This window comes from Phaethon aethereus (genome assembly GCF_964289735.1).
Source record: "Phaethon aethereus genome assembly, chromosome: 10".
NCBI lineage: Eukaryota > Metazoa > Chordata > Aves > Phaethontiformes > Phaethontidae > Phaethon > Phaethon aethereus.
The window spans coordinates 4,015,343-4,039,486 of NC_138586.1; the positions used below are offsets into that span (position 1 = coordinate 4,015,343).

Below are 24,144 nucleotides of genomic sequence, written 5' to 3' on the forward strand. Positions count from 1 at the left end.
AAATCAGCTTTTGGGTGGCTTTTGAAGCCTGCCTTTGACAAGTTTTGCCCATTTTGAAAACAAGAGCAGCAATGAATTGTGAAGGCTGCTAGGAAGGCTGCTATGTACTTGCATAGTACATAGTTTTCTCTTGACACAGTTCCATCATCAGTACCACTGCTTCTCTACCAGAAAGTTTGTGCCTGTGGATGGCATGGAATCATGCATGCCCTATGGGACAACCTGCTAATCTGCAACTAAGTCTTCTATGGGCTACACCACTACAAATCATTAATGAAATGATACTAGTACTAAGAAGGGGGAAACCATGCTAGAATGGTCCTATTGATAGTGGGGGGTCTGTGTATATACAGGACCTAATGCCATCTACATTAAAACTTTAAAAAGCCATGTAAATATAACAAGTGGGCACATAACTGCACCTGTCTATCCCAATATCAAATGCTACAGCAGGCAGAGCAAGAGAAAATACAGCAGCACGCGACATGGCCATCAGTGCTGGCATTGCAGTTGATCATCTACATCCTAAGATTAACTGGGACAGTCAACTCCAAGTGTGAATTATTAAAATTCAGCAAAATAGCAGCATGAGAATATCAGTTATGCTTTATAGTATGACAAAACTTGTACTTTTATGATAAAGAGAAATGAGGGAGAAGGAAAGCTTTTCATCCCCTGTATTTGTGATATTGTGAGTTATCAAGAACATTTGCATGAAGTGTTCCTTTCCTGTTGCTTCCAGAAGACTCCCTTTTCTCAGTAAGCAGCAAAATCACCGGGAAATCCTGTGAATACAATGGCACCACCTACAACCACGGCGAAATGTTTGTGGCAGAGGGGCTTTTCCAAAACAGGCAAGCAAACCAGTGTGCCCAGTGCAGCTGCTCAGTAAGTAACACGATTTGAGAGCCCTGCTCTGTCTATGCTTCATTTCTCCTTTCTAGAAGACATAAGCAATACATAGCAAAGGCTGGGAATTGAGAATTAATGTTGAAACTCATGAGAGTGCTCAGAGCCAGTCTGCAGCACCTGGTAAATGCCAGCCTACCTCTTACTCAAACACAGCGGACAAAGCTTACCCTGTCAAGCATCTGCTCTAAGTGAGCTTACAGTGCAGAGGCAGCAGGTAAAATACTGCTACTTGGCATATATAGAATATTTCACTTCAACCTGACTGGAAAATATAGCACTAAGCCAATGACTGAAACTGAATTCATTTGGACTGAGCTGATAAGTAAAGAGCCCCACAGGCTGGGAGTGGACAGCTCTGTAAACTGGCACTAGGCCACAGTGTCATTCCTGAGATGTCACCAGTTCAAATCCAGTATATTTGAGCAGTCACCCAGTGACTCTTCAGAGCCAGTGCCAGAACCAAAACATCCCTCTCAATCCAACCAGCTCTTCAGTATCAAGTATTGGCAATTCTGGGCTTCCTCTGATCAAGTCATCATCGTATTTTACATCATTAACTGCAAATTTAACAGGTCAAGTACTGAACAGGTTTTATGACTTTTAGTTACTGCTAAGCTATTCCTCCAGGTCAATGGTAAGACACACCTGAGGGAGAGCAGGGGGAAGAATTTACACCGGGTGATTTCAGTGCCAATGTCAGGTACATTTTCAGCCTACAATAATTGCAGTTCTTCTCCCCACACACTTTTACCTCTTCCCTTTTCCTCATGTTTTTTTAAAGGAAGGGACCTTCCAACAAAAAAATTGAAAAAAGCTATTCAGACTTTTCATTGGTCTAATATTCTGCTTTTGCATACTAGAGTGGCATTTACGTAAACACATATACTAGACTTAAGCATGTCCATAAAAAATGCATATACAGTATCAGACGAATCGATGACTCCTAAATGGTCCTTGTGTTTTACTGGCAGGAAGGAAATGTGTACTGTGGGTTGAAGACTTGTCCCAAATTAACTTGCTCTTTCCCAGTTTCTGTTCCGGAGTCCTGCTGTCCAGTTTGCAGAGGTAAGTTCAAGTACAACAACAGAAGGACAGGCTCTGAATTTACTCTTTCCCCTGTCAGAGCCCTGTCTGTGCACCAGCATTGTCACTCAGGATACTATCTGCAAATTTCCCATGTACTTACAATCCAATGCATGTTGGGAAATTAAACCTCAAATTCCAGCAGGGTAAGATTGCTACCTTTGTTTTCCTAAACTGAAGGAAGGAGAGAATGCACTGATAATAAAGTTGCATCCCCATGATGAGGTAAATCAAGGCTTCAGATGATGTGTTGAAATAGCTGCCATTGCTCTGGGTAGAAAAGCTTTGTAATAAAAGACAAGCTTCTATCTGACAGGTTACCAGACCCACTCAAGTTATGCAAGACACAAGAATTTCAATTCAGAGGATAAGGACAATTACTGTAGTTTAAATTAGGTGTCAATTTATACTCAGTATTGTACTAGCAATTGCATCAAGGGGACTTGATTCTAGGGGCCTTCCCAGCCTTTCTGAATGTCTAAACCTAAATGTATGTCTAAAAGCCCATCTAAATGTCTGAGAATTTCTAAATGTATTTTATGTCACTGTTAGTATTGTGGCATTTGAATCACCACTTCTAGGGTATCTAAGCACCTATGACCGGTTCTCAAAGATGCAGATAAGCACGTAAAGGTACCTATGGTTTTCAGAAGTGCCACTCTATTGATATCAGTGATGCAAGGCTGCTTTGAAAAACTCTCCTGCTTGCACCTTTGTGCACCTATATCCTGTAGAGATTCTGCTTGTTTGGACTCAGTACTATTGCATGGTAAAAACAAGGACTATTATATTGTTGGCTGTATAATTTTGCCTATGGTGCTAGAGTTGTAAAACACAAACAGTCCCATGGTCCCTGTCCTAAAGAGTACACATGCTAGACCAAAAGCTCTGAGTGGTGAAGGGGCTGAGCCAGAAAGAGGGTACTTCAGAGTGCATCAGTGTTTAATAATGCAGCGTGATGCAGAGATAGTACAGCACACTTTGAAGGAACAAGTTCCTGGATAGAAGCTGTGTAGTCATGTCAGTGCAGCAAGCCGTCTAAGCTACTTAACCCTGCAGAGATGCAGTGGTAATTAACTTGTGTGGCACGATGTAGGACCTGAACTAATCTCTTGGCAGGGCAATGCTATGTGCTGCCTAAGTACATCAGCTCAGTCAGAGCAAGGATGAGGATCTCTAAGCATGGAAATTGTTCCTCATTCTCTGCTGCTTTGCCATGGTGCTGCACAGTATCTTTACAAATCTTGAACCATTTTTCCAGGGAAACTGCTTATACAGCTTTCTGATCTCAAGCAGGCAAGGTGATAGTCATGACTTCCCAGGGTGAAATTTAGTGATACACTGTTTTAAATTTAATACATTGACAGCCAATTAAAGTAAATCTTTGCTAATCATCTGATTCCTAGTATCTGTTCCCTGATAGTTACTTGATCTGTATTTGAAACCAACCTTTTCTAGTTACAAAAATAAAACTGACTTTCAAAGTATGAAGTATTAGACATAGCTATGCTATAAACTAGCCTTACACTAAAGAAATCGGTCACTTTAGCCAGAGAGTCACTAATGAGAAACAAGTTCATTAGAATTTCCATACGAGAGATGAGATTAAATTGGATTATGCAGTAGAAATGACCCAGTGTCTCCACTGATGCATCTTTTTTTTAATGTATTCCATTGTCTAATACTCTTATTTAAAAATGTTAAAATGATCATTTTTCTCGTAATCAACTTCATCCTTTTCAATAGGGCATAAGCTGTTTTATCTCCCCTCTGTGATTCTTATGAAATGCAAACCTAAACAAAATGTTTGCATCAAGATCTAGCACAGCTGATGGGGAGGAAACTGTGAGTCAGTTTCTGCTCCCTGCATGGCCAAATGTATTAACATAATATATTAAAATTTGCTGATATTCCTACTCATTCCTCTACTGCTGACTAGAGAAGGCTCCAAGCACTATGATTCAGGTGCTGATTTATGTCAGGATCCAACTTCCCCTTAAGGGGAAAGTTCTAAAACTACATAGAGGACAAAATGCTGATACACAGTATGCAGTAAGGTAGTGGATCCATGATAGATCTGATTGAGTTAAATCTGGGTGAGTTAAGGGCAGAACCAGAGGCACACCTGCATCAGCACCTTGGCTCTCCCAGGCCAGTATCACACACTACTACTGCTGCAGCCGCTATCTTCCTTCAAGGACCCAAGCCCATGATCTGTGCCATTAGTGTAAGGCTCCTGATGTGGTGGTACTGCTCTGCATTCCAGTGCAATTCTTGGCATATCCAGAGCTAGGCTTTGAGCTACTAGCAAAGCCATTTTATCTGTACCTGTATCTGAGTTCCAAGGCTGGGATAAATTCCAAGCTCAGCTCCACACTAAATGATTTCTCTTGTTCTTGTACAAGTTTTCCAAGAATCAGATATCGGTTCAAGTTCCATGGCTTGTCTTAATCGAGGAACACCTCTAAATACATCTCTTAAAAACTTCTTAAAGCCACATTGTCTCTCTAGCCTGAACTGATTTTTCCCTGCTGTAATTTCCACCACAGTTTATGCTTGGTTATATTTGTATTTATGAAGTTGTCTTTATTAACGAAAACAGCTGGACACTACTCCTGAATAGAAACTGAGGGTTTCTTCTTCTTTCCAACTTTCCTTTCCATGAATCACATGTTTGGCTGTAAGGAACCAGAGCCTGGCTCTGCAAGTCCCTCACATTGATTCTCAAAAGCATTCATTACTTCTGCATCACATGCACAAATGGCAAGTGCTCTAGCAAAACCTTTTCTCTTTTAAAAGACAAGTCAGAATGTCTTTACTTTGTTATAAGTGTCCTTAGTGCTATGAGCCTTACTAAATAGTACTTCTATTGGCCCGATTCAAAAAAGCAGTGCTGAACTTTTCATACTCTCTACATGCAAATACAGGATTCTATGAGCTTAGATGAGATCCGGTCTTAGTGGGCCAACTTCTCACACATCCTGCTGTAACTCATCACATGTGCCTGGCTTCCTAGAAGAGTTGCTGTTTTGTGTCTAATAAATCATGCACTGAGCACAGCCATCACTTCTGTTTATGAGAGTCTGTCTTTGACAGACAGATGAAAGCACCTTCCTGGTTTATAATCATACCTGGGGGTAAATTGTGACTTATCAGTTTTTATTAAATGAAGCAAAAATAAGAGGGAAAAAACAACTATATAGATACAGGGGCAGGAAATTTGCAGGACAAAGTATGCCTTACTTTTTCTTTATATATATAATACAATGTTATTCATTAATGGCTACACTTCAGAGCTGACTACAAAAATGTAATTCAGGATCCAATTCTCGGTCAAGTTACATGTCAGTTGAGCAACCGTAACTGTGCTTGTGAGTTCCCTCCCTCACAGGAGATGGAAGGTCACAGGAAGATGGAAGGCCTTTCTCTGTGAGCTAAGCTAAGTCATATCTCCTCGCCTTTGCCTGAGATCACATAGCAAATGGCTGCTGGAAATTACCTTGCCCATAGCAAGCCTGTTAAGCCGCCTAAATCTGGAAGTAAATCTTCATCCTGAGTTTGCATAATGTTTGGGAAGGGATCTTCCTTTTGGTCTCTACAGAATCTAGTACAATAAAGTCAGACTACAGACTGGCATTTCTACACGCTGATGAAACCTCCACCCTAAATTTAGCTGTAAAGCTCGATGAGACTTTTCCCCTACGTGTGTCCTAAGGTGTTGCACAATTACTCTCCTAACTCATACTGCTCTGCTTCATGTACAGGAGATGGAGAATTATCATGGGAACATGCTGACGGAGATATCTTCCGGCAGCCAGCCAACAGGGAAGCTGTAAGTGTGGCCTACAATTTAAAGACATATTTTCCTGCTATGCATGCCAGTACATTGGGAAAAAAAACATAAAAGGATGATTTTGGGCCCCTCACTACAAGAAGGACATTGAAGTGCTCGAGCGTGTCCAGAGGAGGGCAGTGAAGCTGGTGAGGGGTCTGGAGCACAAGTCTTATGAAGAGCGGCTGAGGGAACTGGGGTTGTTTAGTCTGGAGAAGAGGAGGCTGAGGGGAGACCTTATCGCTCTCTACAACTACCTGAAAGGGGGTTGTGGTGAGGTGGGTGTTGGTCTTTTCTCACAGGTAACTAGCGATAGAGTGAGAGGAAATGGCCTCAAGTTGCACCAGGGGAGGTTTAGATTGGATATTAGGAAAAAATACTGAGAGAGTGGTCAAACACTGGAACAGGCTGCCCAGGGAGGTGGTGGAGTCACCATCACTGGAAGTGTTCAAAAAATGTGTCAACATGGCACCTCAGGACATGGTTTAGTGGGCATGGTGGTGTTGGGTTGACGGTTGGACTTGATGATCTTAAAGGTCTTTTCCAACCTTAATTATTCTGTGACTCTGTGATTCTGTGAATATCTACGGCTTCATCCTGGGTTCTGTGAATATATCCCAAAACAGGTTTCTTCTACTTCTGCAAACCCCTTAATAAACTTAACCTGAATTCATGAATAATGCTCAATGCCGGCTCCTGCAGGCTCTGGATTTGGTCTTTGTTGTATATGCTCTATAAGAATAAAATTCTACAGTGTTTTGTTTGCTATGCAAGCACCACTTTTAAATCAGAATGGCAAACACTTGAGTCCCAGTTGACATACACACATCTATATATTTACTTTAGGGGCTTTACTACCTCTGGGGTTAACAACTTACTCCTCAAGAGATTATTTTTATAACTGCATTTGGAGAGAATATGAAGAACTTTTAAGCATTAGGTGCGCTACCTACATACATGAACCAACAGATCTTTGGATTAGTGAGAAGAATCATGCCTTATAAGATAACTGCTGTAAATACACATTATCCTTTCATGCCCATGGGTATTTTGGAGGGTAATTCTCTGAAAACAATCAGTGTTTTTGCTCTAGAAAACATGCTGTACACTACTACTACTACTTTACCTTGCAAATAAAATGAGACCTTCCAGTCTGTAAGACAGATTCTAGTAAGGTTCTGCTCCATTTATGCAAGGCTGGCTAACCTTGGCCTGGCATGAGAGTTTAAAGCTGCAAGCAAACAGGAAGCTGGACAGTCATTCTGGACATGCTTTGCCACTGGAGCCCCAGCAGAAAGCAATTTTGATGAGGAAAACTAGACAGGATTGCAATTCTCATCTTAAAGTAAAGTAGACATCAGTAAAGTAGATCTCTAGCTCTGAACGCCATTTTTAATACGTGGAGTGAAATAAGCACTTCTGGGTTGTGATTCATCTCCTCATGATGCAGATCCATAACAGTTCAGGTTCTAAAATTGCCTCTCTGTTCATTGACTTGATGAGGGACTTCAGCTGACCAACTTAAAGACACCTACACTGACATATACAGTCTGGTGAGATGAGTTACCACTGCATATGCATAGGTGACTTCATTACGTTAACTATCTGCAAAACCTGAATGGCCTTTATTTAATATGGTGCCATTCATTACATTTAATGATGTTTGATGAGAGTGGCAACACTCTCGTTGCCTGCATGAAGCTTCTAGTACAGCCTGTTTCCCTATGTTCATTGGAATGAGACATTTGCCTTCCTGCTCTCTTTCTGTCTCCAGAGACACTCATACCATCGCTCCCACTATGACCTCTCACCCAGCTCTGTGAGGCAGGTAGTCAACATTCCACGATTTCCCAATGCCAGGAGTAACCGTGGAGTCCTACCGGATCCCCAGCAAGCTTCAGGAACAATAGTACAAATCGTCATCAACAACAAGCATAAGCACGGACGAGGTAAAGACAAGTACTTCTTATAGTATTACTCTGGGTCAGGAATCAATCACCTATTGCTCAAAAGGACTTCTCAAAATATACAGCAGAGTCTTGGAAATTCACACTGGTATCAAGAGACCCAATGCAAATCAGGGAGGCAAAAAGCAATACGCTATTAGGGATACGAAATTAGCTCTTGACTGAGATCAGTTGTCCCGACACATACAACTGTGCACTTCACTCTGCAAAGACACTACACTACCACGTTGCTCTCTGAATTACTTTGTGGGATTGTGCTACATAATTCTGGGAACACTTCAGCAGTTATCAGGAAAGTGAGCACTTTGTGCCATAAAGGACACTATGATGCCTTTAGATTCGCTAACTTGTTCACACAATGACTTGTCCAGTAGGAAATTGCTCACAGTTATTTTCTTTACTTTTTTCTTTATTTCTTTTTTCTTTTATTTTCTTTTTTTTTTCTGTTTTGTAAATTTACTACCTGTAAACAGCATATGTTTAAACTGCCCAACAACTCTCAGACCATAAAGCTTTGCCATAGTGTCAAGAGGTTTTCTGCCTCCAAGGCTTAGCAAATTATTCTCAAGAAAGACAATGTCATGACTTCCGCCACATTAAGCTAGTTTTCTGAGACAGTGGGATGCAAGCGGTACTTTTCCTCCTCTGTGACTAATACTGGAGGCAGAGTAGGCAATTAGCCTGCACTGATGCCAGAGCTGTAAAAAGGCAAAGTTAACCAAAGTAATGAATCTCACTCTTATGATTCCTTTAGTGCCTTGTGATAACATACTATAGGACATATTACATTATGGGGACAGCAGAACTTTGAGCCAAAGCAAGGCAAACCTTACCCAAACATGACTAAATCATATTCCTGCTGCATTACAGGAAGGACAAAAATAGGAGGAAAAGATCAATTCTCCAGTTAGTGGGACAGCAGGTTTTGTACAATAAAAAGGTTGGGATGCTAATTTCCCACGGTGGCTGTACCTCTGATCAGAAGTCTGCAGGAACAGGCCTAAGAAGCCATAAAAGAAATAGCTGTAAAAATGCATATTCAGAACAGCATCTGTCCACAAATGCCAGTCAGTATGCACTTAGAAACTACCCACAAAGAGTTAAAAGCCCTTGTATTAGGGCCAACTAATCTTTTAAGGTATTAACTAACCGAAGGAATGTTGGCCATAGGATCTTTATTATCCACCTGAACAAGCATGAAAAAACATTCAGATCATGCCAGTGTTTTATGCTGAATCTAGGAGCAGGAATCTCCATGCAGTGCACTATCTTTGACATGTAATTCACACATGAAGACATCATCAAAGCAATTTCTAACTCATTTGTTTCAGCAAATAAAGAGCATACAGACATATTTCTGGATGCAGGGTATAGTAACTGCCACAACTTCAGACGCTCACTGCCTGGAGAGTGTCTGAGAGATCCCCATGATGGAAACAAGAATGCTGACCATGTATTTTCTTTTGTTCTTGTGCAATTAACACATGTTTTATTAATTAATGCACATGCCCCTTGAGACACATTTCAACAAGTTAAAAAATACACAACAATTCTCTGACATGCAAATACTGTGCAGTTGCAGGGATGCAAATTTATCATTCTAAACATGAAGAGCACCAAAAACAGGGCATTGGGGAACTAGAAATTATTTGCCATATTTTGGCTTCTACTGGAGGCTTCATCTGCTACCTCAGAGTAATTATTTAATTTTCTGTGCTAAGGAACTGGACAACTCTAGCTGGGAAAAAAAAATCCATACAAGCATAAATATGACTAACAAGTATTTAAGCATGTAAGAAGCTTGCCAAGCAGCTGAGTACTTACCAGTTTTCTTATTTATAGTTTTTTCTCTCGCTTTCTTAGTATACAGGTAACACTTTATTTGCTTTTATTTGAGAAACAAAATTGTTTCTTACCTCTAAAATAAAAACATGTCTTAAGAAAGAGTTAAAAAGCAGCGAATTATAAACCAAATGATAGCATTACCCCATGAAAGACAATACATTGCAAAGAACACTCGCCATAAATCTCAGTAACTCAGTAAAGTATAAGCCAGTTGGTCACATCTGTTACCAGTTAGATGTAAATTTCAGATTACAGAAAAAAATTAAATTGCTTTTGAAAGTTACAGGCAAAATAGGAACATATTTTACAAATAAAAGCATTAATAATAATGATGGCATATTAGAAGAATTGGAAATATTTACAACATATCCCAGCTTCACTTTAGTTGCTTTTAGAAATCAGGCAGTGCCCTTTTTTTCACCTTGTTAGGATTAGTTTGCATTTTTCTTTGTGTTTATAAAATATTTTAAAAGAAAGCAGTAAGGTTTATAGGACAAATGCAAACATGGTGTAAAGTGATATAATTTCCATTAACTGCTGGGTGACCCAAACTGGCTTCTACCAGGCATGGATTTTTCCACTCTCCTTGTGTCAGCTGTATTTGTCTCCCGAGGGCACTGATGAAAATAAATATTCTGATGTGCTTAGATGCTATTGGAATGAAATTTCAGTCCCGTGTGCATCCTTTCTTGCTAATGTTTTCTTGTGATTCCAAAAGATTAATATCTCTATATACCTATAGACATATATATTTCCCCAAAGGACATTAAACTGCATTTTGCAACATTCCCTTGCTTTGTTCTGTGTGTTGTGTAGCCGGAACTCTCGTGCAAAAGCAATAAAGGCCCAGGTGGCACTAATCCATCCTGCTGATAGCATGGCTCTCACCGCAAAAGCCATGTTCAGCTAATGGTAAGAAAAATTGTGCAGATGACTCCGTAGCAAATGTCATGATCCTGTCATCTGCAGATTCAATTCCAGAAGCCAGAGCCAATGTAACAGGCTGTGTCCTCTGTGCGGACTGAGATTAGGAGGGGAAGAAGGAGTGAGTTTTATAAGCTGGTTGACGATGCACTACTGAAATGTGTGCACTGGAGAGGAGCTAGTCAAATACTTGACTCGGCCACCTTCACTGTTCTCCTCAAAACAGTGATGGACACCAGTGTCAGCAGAGTTGGAATCAAGGCAAAACTGCTCAGAAAAGGGTGCTCATAGGCTCAGACTCATTTTAAGTAGCAAAATTCCAAGTTAAAGTTAACAAGCAGAGAAATGGGCCAGACACACTAACAAAGTACGTATAGAGACACTCCTTTAAGCAAATGTGCATGAATCAAATTAATATTCATAGAGAGGTAGCCAGTGAACATACCATTTCCAGTTGTACCTTTTCTTCCTTTTGTCTTCTTTCATAGTTTGTGTTTCAAATGGCAAAACATACTCGCATGGTGAATCGTGGCATCCTAATCTCCGGGCCTTTGGAATCGTAGAGTGTGTGTTGTGCACCTGCAACATCACCAAACAAGAATGTAAGAAAATTCATTGTCCAGAGCAATATCCCTGCAAATACCCTCAGAAAGTAGAAGGAAAATGCTGTAAAGTCTGTCCAGGTAAAACAAAGTTGATTGCAGACCACCTTTTTGCTGTGCATGTTTTAGGGGCTTGGCTCAAGCCTTCTGGTCCCAATAAGATCTGATGAAAACAGCAATAGTTGTGCACATTGTTCTAATGTGTGTGCAGAGATCTCGGTGTGAGACAGGCAGAGCTGTCTGGGCAGCCCTGCTCTTCACTGCTGTTCCTCAAACGGAGGGGCTTGCTGCCTGGGACACATATGTTCTGATCAGTCACTGCCTTTCTCTCTACTGTTAGCATGACTTCGTGATGCTCATTTCCAAAGAGAGTATTACAAGAAACATACACAGAAAGTTCACTACTGTCAAAAGACTCTCCCATCCTTCCCTCACTGCAGTGCCCACAGAACCTTCAAATCATTCTCCAGCTTGTGAAATTTGCATGGAGACAATATCATTTCTGCTTTTCAAAATGTACCAGAAGGATTCAAAACCCCTCATTATAAACTGATTGGTGTCAGTTATGTAACTTAATCCTTAAAATAAATACTAACTTCTCACAAATTTAGCATTGTTTCTATGTTGCACTAATGATTAAACTTATGTAGACATTACTTACTGAAATCAATGCCTACAGCTAGTGAAAAATCTGCCAATATGAATCTGCTGATTATCTGCCAAATGACTAGCCATGTTGCGTATGATATAAAGGGTAGAGTGACCAGTTCCCTTCTGTGCCTTTAAACTTATTTTCTAATCTATATGGCCCATTTCTGTGTTTGTTTGGTGATGCATTGGGCAGAAATGCTGAGGAAATGAGTTGTTCAGTTGCATATAGAAATTCTTCGTAGAATGCACACTGCCCACTTTCTCTTGTTAGCCGTGCTTACTGGGCAAAAGCACGACACAGTGGCAGTAGGCAGGCAGGAGGTATGTATCTAGACCCTTTTGGATACTCGTGAATCAGAGGTCCACAGCTTTTACTGGGCTCACTTGAGAGGACAACAAGTCAGCAAAACCTGGCTAACAGGCTTCAACAGAAAATTTAACAGCAAGAAGAAAGTTACTGTCTTTTTCTTCAAGATTCTATGTGCCAGTTTTTAAACAAGCTGAACCTCTCCCTGCAGTCTGTCCTGTATGTGTGGAGATGTATTAATTATTAGGGTTTTCCACAAATGGCAGTCTGAGTTTCTGAGTTGCATCATCTCTCTTACATTCTTGTCCAACTTCAAACTACCAACAGAATAATTACAATTTCTACTTAAATGGTCTATGACTTTAGCAGGTGGGCAAGAGATGATGTGCACTGTGGCTAGCCCAGGCTTACACTGGCAGCTGGCTGCTGCCAAACAAAATACAAAAAAGATTCTGCCTGCCCTTTTCCTCAGCAAAGCATTCATTTGGGTCTCTTCACTCTGTCCAACCACCAATTTTAATTTAGTTATTTTATTGCCTCTGAGACTTCTACCATTATTTCAAATATGCTTGAAAAGTGGACAGCAAGTTCAAAAATTGTGGAGTCTCACAGACCAGATGGTTTTACCCAGCTCATTTCCTTATGGAATTGGATTATAAATACAAATACTGTCTTGCCACCATAGACAGGCCACCAGAACCTAGCAGAATATAACAGTATTAAAGTCTGGGGCTTAGCTGGGGATGGCTTTGAGTGGCCGTACAAGTGAAAACTTCTACTTGTAAACTAAACCTGCTTGGCTGTCGGTGCCAAGCAAGTTCTGGGGGACTTGATTACAGCTGCAGTATGTGTTTTGGGCTTTTCTTAAACAGAAGAAGTGCCAAGTCAAACCTTTGACAACAAAGATTACTTCTGTGGGAAAGAGACATTTCCCGTCTATGAATCCATTCTCACAGAGGAAGGAGAAACCATCAGAAAAATTGCAGTAGAGACTGAAAAGCCACCTCAAATAGAAATACACGTGTGGACAATTAGAAAAGGTGAGTTGAGCAAATTCCTTCTTTAAACAGTGTATCATCTTCCATTAAAATACCAGGACAATGTACAAATCCAAGCATCTTGAGGCTGCTGTTCTTCTGGCTATTTAGGATATCACTATTACAGCCACTTCCAACATACTCAAGTTTTGCTGTACAAAAACCATTAATAACACACAAAGCTCTAGCTCTGCAAACTCCTACTCTTCATGGTGAGCAAAAGCACAATGACAAACAGGTTGTCAGTAATACCCTGTGTAATTTATTGCAGAGAAATGGGTAGTAGCATTTGAACCAAGTGCCTGGAGGTTCTTATTTAGAATGGACCAAAAAGCTTTTCATTGAAATCAGTCTGCCCTATCTGCCTTAGTGATGCTACACCCATGATGGTCTAGATTATGGTCAAAAAATGTGTTAAGGATGGAAACAATGTCTTTTACTAGACTAACTGGTAAAATTAGAAAAAAACAGAAAAGCATTCAGGAGCCCAAGCACGTCTGCAAATCCTAAACTTTTAGTATAATAAAAATGATCTCCAGCCTCCTAAAAATCCTATCTAATTAATCTACTTTAAGCAAAAAGTATGCGATCCTCACAGGAAACCCTCATATGGTGCAGCCCTTTACATGGAAACAATATCTCTCTAGAATGCACTTTAAAGCACAAAGCCAAGCCCAAAGTGTGAGCAGAAACTAGGTCACAGTGGATTGGATGGTTAATAACTACCGTGTGTGTTCAAGAAGCCATGTGATGATTTGACAGTGATGTTGCCTGCTCGCTCATGACAGGCAAAAAAGGGTATCTGACTGCAAAAATAATACTGGTTTTCTCCAAGACACTGTGACTTTGGCTTCTGTTGTTATCTTACATTTACTCATACTAAGGAAGGGTTCAGCTATGTTGGAAAAGGATTGCCTAATTCTCACACCCCTCACAAACTCTCTGCAATCATAAATCCACAGAAAGATTTTCAGGGGAGAGGCAAAAAACCAAGGGGGTGGCAAACAGAATTAAAAAAAATAGGCTGAAAATCCACGTAACTGGTAAGGATTATTTCACAAGGTGACTTGACATGGCAGTAATTCTACATAAAGGCAGGACAGCAACCCAGGTTTAGAACAACAGGCACATTTCCAGTAACATGCACTTCTCATTTCTTGCTGAAGGTATTCTACGTCACTTCTATGTTGAAAAAGTGTCCAAGAGAGAATTTGAAGAACTTCCTTACTTCAAGCAGATAACAAGGACAACACCTAGTAAGTAAAATTCTGACCTCTTCAAGTTTCTATTCTCCATATAATCATAGCCTTGAAAAACATTCTTTTTTACTCAACACGGTCAAACAGATGTACTAATTTTTTCTCCATTACATGGCTCCAATATTTTACAAGTTTAGATTTAAATAATGACAATACAGCAATTTAAAATAGACATACATATAACAGTAGTTCATGTCCATGCTTAGTATCCTGTATTTTGATAAAAAACAAGATAGGCTGTTTTCTGCCCATACTGTCCTAAGTCTGAAATATGACTGATGTCAGCACAGCAGCACAATTTTGATTTATTTAAGTAACAAGTCAAGTTACCCCAATTTTTTAGAAAGTCATTAGAAAGCAAAAAATTCAGAGATTATTAAAGGAATTCTCCTACATACGTATATGTTAGATTTGAAAGAAGCTTTTCTTATGTTCTTAACAATATCCTCATTAAAATCTGTCTTTTGAAAGGACATGTAATTCTTTTATCACTCTTGATGCAGTTTCTTTTTTGTATTCCATCCAGCTTAGGATATGACACTTAATTTGATAGTTGAATTAAGGTATAATCATTTTTAGTTTCCAGTTCTTTTGCATTACAAGTCATCATTTTTTCTGAGGTCTCTAATTAGGCAAGAAAGTATTTTTCCCAAGAATAATATCTTCTTGATAATACCAGGGAGAAGCAGACACTTTTCGTTTCCTCATTTTTTGCTGTCAGCCTACCATAAGCTTGTCATTGTTATCTGTAATACAGTATTCTAGTTACCAGGACAGGCATTTCTAGTAACATTATTAAAAATGTATAGAAATACTAAAGTCCAGCAAACACAGTTTACATTACACACAGGTAGGCAGAGTTCACAATGCATGAAACACTTAGACTTGTTGCTTCCCAACTTTTAAATACTTTGGTTTACTCTCAGAGTTAAATTATCACATCACTGTGATAAAGCAGAGTATCCAACGTCATAACTGGTTGAACAAATAGGGTCAACTTACAGTACAACTTAATTAAAGGGATTATATTCTGGTCCTTGTTTATTATTTTCAACAAAGTTATTTTGCACGGAATATGTTACGTGATGGTAAGATACTTTGAATATTTTCCATGGGAGGATTGGACATTCTCTCTTTGACCGTGGTGAATCAGTTGGTCTGGAGAGTGCTTGTAAATGACTTTGAAGTTCCCTGTGCCCTTTTCTAAGTCAGTATCTGTCTCCTTTGTATTTTTGTTTTCAGGCCAGTGGAAAATATTTAGCGAGGGAGAAGCTCAGATCAGCCAAATGTGTGAAAGCAGAGTGTGCAGGACTGAGCTCGAGGATTTGGTAAAGGTTTTGTACCTTGAAAAGTCTGAAAAGGGTCACTGTTAAGGGAGACAGCACTGGAGGGAGAAACACAAGAAAACTTATGAAAACTTGGATCTGCAGCTGGACTGCAGGCTTATTTTGCTTAAGTCAACAGTTGCCCTAAAACCCAAAACTATAATGCAGTAATTATTCACATCATGCACAGCAAATTTGCTGCTTTATGTGTAGTGGTCTGTGTCAACCGTTCAAATATCTCCTCCAAAAGACTAGGAGGCTCTGTATTACTGGTGGGGGAAGGAGAAAGAGAGACTGTACTTTCCCAGAGTTGCATTTCTTTACAAGTTAAAAAGAGAAAACAGAGCATTTTTATTATTATTATTTGGCAAGTTATTCAAACTAATGAAAAGAAGGACACCTAATAAATGTGCAGGAGCTATGGAGAGCATTATTTCCTGTGCTGAATTTATACCATTTCTGGGTGTTGAAATGACTCATGGATTTTTTTTTTTTTTTTTTTTTTAGTACTGGAGGAAAAATACAAGTGATACAATACTTGTGTGGAGACACAAAAAACAGATTTAAACTAACAAACTCCTAAGCAGCCTGCCTTTGGGGTGATGTCTTGTAGTTGAGCAAACTGAGTCCATAAACTGAACAGCAGGTGTTAGTGGCAATCACTATATTTTTGTAGCAATTTGAGCAAATGTTCGCTTTTAAGTGGTTTTCACTGTTTCCTCCACCCACTTCTCTAAAAAATCTGAGGTGTTAGCTCCCTATCACAGCCTTAGTAACTTCATTCTTCTGGGCCTTATTAACACATGGTTTTGGCTGATAAACTGCCTTCTAAAGTGATGTGGCAGAAGTTAAAGTACTTGCAGTACTTTCAAAACACCTAGATGGTTAAACTTGCCGATTAATAACTCCTTTAGACAGTGCTTAATTTATTTGTTCTGATTTGTTACAAACCTAATCTTCTGCATGTTTCTGAGGGTGACCTCTCAATTCTGTCTCTCATGACAAACACCGAACAGCTACAGCAGGCCTTTAGAAAACAGCAGCTCTGTGAAAACTGTTATCTTGGTGAAAAACACATCTGAGAGATTTAACATTCTGTTAAATTTAGTATAGCATGTCTTCAGTCTGTTTAAGACAGGTGGCTCTCATCTGCAGAAAAAGTATAAGTATCATTTAAAAAATATTTTCTCTGAAGAATCACCAAAATACTGCACCGCCTCATGGCTGCGATGTTGGATTAAATCCCAAGTGAGTGACTCTGCCTGCTTTTGCTCCCATTTTCTATTCCACAAGCAGACAGGAATACTGCTGTTCAAACACAGGCTAGGGAACAAAGCCTTATGGAAATGGTCTGAGAAAGGGGCTTGGTCTTCATAGGGAGGGAAATCAACAGTGACAGCAAGGATTTGGGGGTTTGTCATTCTGCCAGTGACAGCACTCCAGGGTGTACCCATTTCTAAAGGGATGAAGGTGTGAGAGAGCTCAGCACTGAATGCCAAAAGCCCATTTCAGGCAGAGCTTCACCATCCTGAGGAGATCCTTGTCTTGAGCAGCAAACCCTGGCAGCCTCCCACTGCAGAGCAGGGCTCAGAGCCAGGCTTCTTCGTGGCACCCAGGTCCTGCCTGCGCTGCCGGCAGTGTCAGGAGGAGTGCAGTGCAGGGCTTCTCAACGAAGAGGAACAAGTGAGGAACAGACATGAAGATGTAGGAAAGGCTGAGGGGAATTGGAAGAATACATATAGGGTGATCTCAGGTCCATAGTGATCTTGCCTGTATATAACCACCCCATTGTCCCTAGGCTGGGACAGAGAGCAGATGCTATTTAGGAATATTTCCCTCCCTACCAAGCACTTAACATGGTCCACTGCATAACAGGAAAACACACTAAAAAGGGAGCTCCTCTGGAAACTGTGTGTATTTGCAAGAATGAAATGCTCTCACCTGGTATCACTAAGAACCGTGGGGGTCTCTGTCCAAGCCTCCATATGCTGCAGGGAAATGCTCCCTGGTCCCTCCATGGCCGCAGAGTCCCTGCTCAGGGCCTGGGGCGCCTCCTCCCTCCTCCTGCCCGGCCCTGGGTGTCGCGGGGCTGTTCCTCGCACTTCTCCCCTCGCTGCCCGCCAGCGTTTTGCCCTTCCTCAAAGACGCTTTCCCTGAGGTGCCGCCAGCCTCGCTGAGGGGTTCAGCTGTGCCTTGCGGTGGGGCGGCTGGAACCGGCCGGAACTGGCTGGAACCGGCTGTGTCTGGCACAGGGCAGCGCCTCAGCTCTCCTCAGAGGGGCCCTGCAGCCCCGCTGCTGTGCCCGGGCCCAGGTGCTGGCACGGGCAGCTGGTAGCACTGATACCGTGCTACAGTGTGCAGTCTTAACCAGCACCTGGCCATTAGAGGTTCCGCATCACTGTTAATTAAAAGGAGAGCGAAGTGAACTGTCCCACCACCTTTCCACGGGACTGCAGCCTCCATAAATCCTGTCCTGGTGTCTGAAAGGGGTGTAGCGCGTCCTCACCAAGGTCCTAAGACCTCACTGCACCGGAGGTTACTGCACCATAATTGCAGAAGAGGCAGTTTGGCATCAGCAACATCCACTGCATGTGGCGTCTACTGGGTTGAAATGTGCTGCAGAAGTGCAAAATTTTATTGTAAATCTTCTAATAAGTCATGATTAACCTTATCGTTCCTTTGGTGAAGACCTTGTAAGGAAGAGGTTCTGAGGAACGGTAGCAATCTGGTGGGAAGACCAGCAGCTGATTTCTCACCTCGTGGGCATCGTCTGTTTGTAGCAGTAGCTGGTGAAAAAAGACTAAGTGGAAAGTGTACAGTGTTTGTAATTTTTTTTTTATGAAGAAGAAGAAGGCAACCTGCTTTTTGTATTTGTGACAGAACAGGTGGAATCCAGATTGTGTATTTATTTTATAATAAACACTTTCTAAGAAAAGCAAAAAAAAATCATACGCATAATTTAGTAAAATGCAGTGTTGCATTTTTCCAGTCGCTGGTCACTTAAGACAACAAAATAGACAGTGTCATGTTTTTCATTCTCTTAATGGGATGTATGTCTGTTACAGTACTTATTTATGTACTTGTTGTATCACTTTGGCCTGATTTGATAAGTTAATAAACTCTGAAGTTGATAATAAAACAAGACGTTTTGTGTACGATGCTGCTTGGTCAAGATGTTTGGTTTCAGTTCCCTGTTTGCAGTCCTGCTGCCGCCACCCCAGGGAAAACCCGAACCCGCGTGCCTGGCTGGGTGCAGTGCGTGGCCGCCTGCCGTGGAATCAGGTACTCAGCTATGGAAGAGCCAGATTCAAGACTGAGACCGCCAGACAGGGTGCCAAGTAAGGCTTCAGGACTCACCTGCATCCTTAACACTTCAAGTGCGAGCTTGAACCACGTGGACTTCGGCAGTGCACCTAAGATGCCAGTGTATCGAAAACCTGAGAGAGGTTCGCAGGTTATGAGCAGTTCTGCCTTACCGGGCAGTTAAGCTCTGCACTTACAACAGGGCCCGAGAAGCTCTGTGGAGTGCACTCATGGGAGTCTCAGTGAACTCGGAGGGATTGCGTGGCCCTCCACAGACAAGTTTGCCTCAATTAACTAACTGTTGCAATATGCTGTGGTGTTTAATCCGTAGGGGTGGTAATGTTGCTCCCATTTAAGTCTGTTTTGGACCAGTGCAGCTTGCTATAACTCAGCATCCACAGGGTTGACACTGAGCCCTGACTGCTCACTACATCTGAAAATCAGACACGTAAAGCTTGCAGCAGGACAGCCGTGTCTCCAGCGCTGCAGTAGTTAATTCTTTTGTGTCTTCTCTCAGGAATGTCTTCTGCAGAATTTTGCAAATGAACTTACACTAGCATTGATCCAAGCTAAATTGAAAAGGTATAGAAATTATCTGAACCTGGGTAATGCGAACAGACAGATTAGAAGGATCAGCAGGATGCTCAAACTATCAGTGTATTTAAATTGTTTAATCTCAAGAGCCGCAACTGCTTTCAGGACTTGTTAGTAGGGCAATATAGTATGCTGGGGAGACAGCATAGGACCTGCAATATATAGATTTTCTGCTCAGAGATATGTTTGACCTTTGGAAAATACCGAATTTAATTCAGCTTTCACCTACCCAGCATGATTAATTTTAAAATTCAAGCATTGACATCCATATATGGAATCCAACTACAGAAGAAATCAAGCATTGACAACTGAAAGAACAGTACAGGACATACCGCTTTCTGGGCACTACGTACTCTGAAGCTCAAAATAATTGGGGAAATGTTGATGGAATCAATCTGTGCTAATGACTAAAAAGAGATGGTCTTGAGAAACATAAGAAAAATATGTAAAACATTAACTCAGACATGGCTAGCAGCATAACTAAAATGGAGAGTATCAACCTTGGGAAAGATGGTTGTTCAAAGTGGTTCCACAGTACATCACTTTGAATCAATAAGTTCATCAAATCTGAAAATCAGGATGGCTCTGGAAATTCTTCATGGAATTTATTTCTGTTATTTCATCACAACCTGCATATTCATCTTACCTACCTTTTTATTTTAGCAAGGCATCTGTTACAAGAACCCTTTCCGTGAAGACACACCCTAGGCATGTGTCTAGGGTGCTCTGCTCTGCTCTCCTCCTGTACCAGTCCCCTTCTCCAGGCCTGGGGCATTAGCCTTCCCTAGTAGTTGCAGACTGGAAGTCACTAACAGTCAGGGTTGCATGGCTGCATCCCTGTATTCTCTTGATTTCGTAACATCCAAACACTTTTTAGCAGCACACTAAATCTTGTTTCTCACTTCACTCCTATTCCCCTCTCATGTAACACAGATCGTCTCTGACTCCACGTGATTCCACAGGCCAGGAGGGGCTGGGTACCGAGAGTCCTACTGACTGCTGTTATTCCAAAATTACTTTTAAATGTACCTACACAAGTACAAGAGAAAGAATATGTCAGCCTAACACTCTCATCTTCCTACACTCTCCCTTAGAAAAAAAGGTCAAACCATTTCACAATTCAGATGATGAATACTTCCAAAATAATTGATAGCACATGAAGTATTTGCGTAATATTGGTGTGCTCTGGTGCCTATTGTGTTATGCATCTAAAATAAAAGCCAAGATTTTTGAGATTTATTGTGGGAGGGGTGAAAATTGACAAAGTTAATCCTTATTTCCATTTATTGCTTTTGTTTGGGGTTTGAAAAATGTCTTCATCTTCTGATCTGAGGTTTTGGACTGGTTTACTTCTTGGGTAAAGTATGTCTGCAACTACACAAGTATATGAGTATGAACCCACAACCCTGCCCTTCTCACATAACACCAACCCAACTGTGAGCAAGAATGCAAGGCATCCAAAGCAAAAACAAATAATTAATTTTAACCCGGCAAAACAGTTTTTAATGTAGACACAGTGGATGACAGTTCAGCATGTTCAGAAAAGGCAGTGAGGCATTTCACTACCACTTGAAGTAAAAACTCCCTATCTGTCCTCAAATGACCTCAGCTCAGGAGAGAAAGAGAGCACATCACACTAAGCCTTAAGTGTAGCCAACTGCTTCTCAAGCAGCACCCATAGTTGATCTCCCCACCAAGATAAATTCTATCCTATACAAACTTACTTCTCCTGTTTCTCTTGTCTTTGTTTGTTTGTTACAGTACCACAACACCACAAAATCAGGTGTGTTAAGGCCACAGTAAATTAAAACTGCGTTCTATTGCCATTGAAGTAAATAGCAAAACCCCCAATCCCTTTAAGAAGGGGTCCCTGAAGAACTCATACTGATATGTACTGTACTGGCATTAAACATCTTTTAGTGTGCTCTAGTATTTAGTGTGTACCAAAGGTACATTTTACATTTTTCACAGACAGATTCCCAGCCACTTAATGCTCCTTAGCCATCACTGTTACTCATGCCTGTTCTTCCCCAGCTCACTTCTCCGCTCTGCCAATAGCTAGGATGAGACAATGAATTTGAGTCCTAATTTTAGAAGCATAAATAGGAGTCAAGTGATGCTTAAAGTTTATGTATGGAGGTATTTTTGCTCCACATCTATAAGTGGTAGGGTTAAGGCTTTCCCATTAAAATATCTAGCTTGAAATTAATATGGTATTTATTTTCATTTCCTGTACTAAAGTGTTGTGCAGTATGGCCAGGTTGTATGTTGTTAAATATGCACTTTGAGGTAGCTGCAGTTCAATAGAGACTGAAATAGTTCCTATATCAACTTCTTGTAGTGTACTCGGGGTGGAATGGGAAATGCTGTAGAAGCATCAAACAAGAAAAGTGAGCTCTTGGGCCAGTTTTTTCATTAGTGAAATGAAAGGACATTATGTAGAAGTCTTTATAGTTATGGCTGCATAACTAATAGACAACAGTCACCAACTAACCAATCTTCACAAAGTTCTTCCTAGAAAAAGGAAGATCTGATTGTAAATACAGTTATTTAGCTAACAAAAAATTATTCTTAGAGACACATGTGCAGCTCCAAGTGATGATATGTTCCAGAAAGCTGTGTTTTGGTATCTGAGATCATGTTTTCAGTTCTGTGCTATTAGAAAGTATTTCCTTGCTTTGAATCCCATATGCTATATTCACAGAACCTAAGTCTCACAAAATCTTTGTTTTTAGATCTAGCATCAGTGGCATCCTTTCAAAAATGGTCCAACGACAGCGTTAAAAAACATTAGAGGATGTTTACAATCAGAACTGATTATCCACTAAGTTTAACTTTGCCATTTATATTAATGCAAACCAGCTGTAAAATCATGCAACCAAATCCTACCAGTAGCCCTTCTCACTCACTTCACACTATGTAAATTACTGTATCCAAGTCTAAATTTAAAAAAAAAAAAGTTATTTTGAGCTGCAGCAAATGTGCTAAATTTCTGGAAATAAAAACCCTGCTGCTATTTTGTTTGAAAGACTTAGTTTATAAATTATGGATTGTTTTCACAAGTGAGAGGAAAAAACTGCAGATTTAAAAAAAAAAAATCAAAGAACATTCAGCCTAGAGTCTCTTTTAGTTTGCAATTATAAATAACTGAAAGATTCAATTGATAATAATGGTCAAAGCCTCTGTGAGACTTAAGAACTTGCAACAGCTTTTCCCACTCTGATATTTCTTCTTAATTCAAAGTCAGATGTTTTCTAGAGACCTTTGCACTGATGAGTCCCTGCTGCAGAGACTGGGCTCTTCCCATGACATCAGCTTATAACAAGCTCCCAATTTCTTCACAGTCAGCATGTGTCAGGAATTATTTACTCCATCTAAATGATGCCCATGGTGAGATCACTCCTATTAAGACAAAGCTATCATAACCACCATGCTTGTGATGATCACATCTCACCTTAATACGTAGAGTGCCTAAGAAAGTACAGTCACTAATTTACTTTTCAAGCAGGAAGTTAAGCAAACCCTAGAGAAATTGAGGAGCAGAGAAACTCTTGACAACTGCAAAACTGCATTTGAATACCATATGTTTTAAACCGGAGCTCTTTTTTCTGGCCTTTCCACCAAGTACATTTTAAGAGACATTTTATCTTTTTGTCCATGATTAAAATATTGCAAGGAGCATTTGCTATAACAGTACTTCTAGAATGAAGCTCCAGAAAAATCAATCTGCTGGAAGATTCTTGAAGCCAAGAATCCAGTAACAGGGCTTCTCCAGACCTTGGATTACACAGCTCAAATATACCAGAAACTCACTGCCTGCCACTGTTCCCTTAAAATACATTTCCCCCTACATCTACATAATAGTCACAATAAACTCTGAATGTTTTTGTGAAACTCCATAGAAAATGATACATCAAGTAGGATTTCAAAGGAAATTATAAAATTCTGCGTAAATCAGTCTATTTGCATATTAGAGGGACATCTGACGCAACAGAGGAATGAGTACTTCAATCTGGACAGAAGGCACAAGAGAAAATACAGGAAAAATATGACATTGTCTGTTATAAGTGTAAGGAGAAAGATTTTTCTCATCTTCACATTTCTTTTTTAAATTGCATTTTCAGAGCCGTTGCAAATCATTCATTGCTACTCCTGCTGAACAACCTGTGAAATCTTAATAGATTTCCGAACAGAGGTTCCCAGGGGACTGCTTAGGCCAAAGGTTTAGTAAAGAGAGTACAGTAGTTGTCACTTTGAGTTCTACTTCAGGGCAATGGGATGAACCCAGCAGACTAGCTTTTATTTCCATCTCAGAAAACACATCCAAAGACCTTGCTTGTAAATAAAGATTGCTCTGGTCTGATACATCAAAGGTAGTCAAGGTGAACCCCAGGATCTCTTCTGGGGCTGCCTCAATCAGCCAACATATCTTAAAGCCACTGCTATTGGTCTGTAATATGTTACCTAACATATATTAATTAAAAAATAGTAAAAAAATATAGA

At 40.4% G+C, this 24,144-nt stretch overlaps 1 protein-coding gene across 1 annotated transcript in view; it reads left to right on the plus strand.

Annotated features, from left to right (window-relative positions):
* The window catches only part of CHRDL1 (chordin like 1), a gene marked incomplete at its 5' end in the record, with an annotated part of 40,491 nt that extends 23,810 nt beyond the window's left edge, over positions 1-16,681 (plus strand). The window contains 8 exons of the mRNA XM_082003971.1: positions 743-888; positions 1,884-1,977; positions 5,760-5,827; positions 7,602-7,776; positions 11,052-11,246; positions 12,996-13,163; positions 14,327-14,416; positions 15,662-16,681. Coding sequence (XP_081860097.1) covers positions 743-888; positions 1,884-1,977; positions 5,760-5,827; positions 7,602-7,776; positions 11,052-11,246; positions 12,996-13,163; positions 14,327-14,416; positions 15,662-15,792 — 1,067 coding nt within the window. The 3' untranslated portion in view covers positions 15,793-16,681. The remainder of the gene's footprint in view (positions 1-742; positions 889-1,883; positions 1,978-5,759; positions 5,828-7,601; positions 7,777-11,051; positions 11,247-12,995; positions 13,164-14,326; positions 14,417-15,661) is intronic.
* Between the last annotated feature and the right edge of the window lie 7,463 nt (positions 16,682-24,144).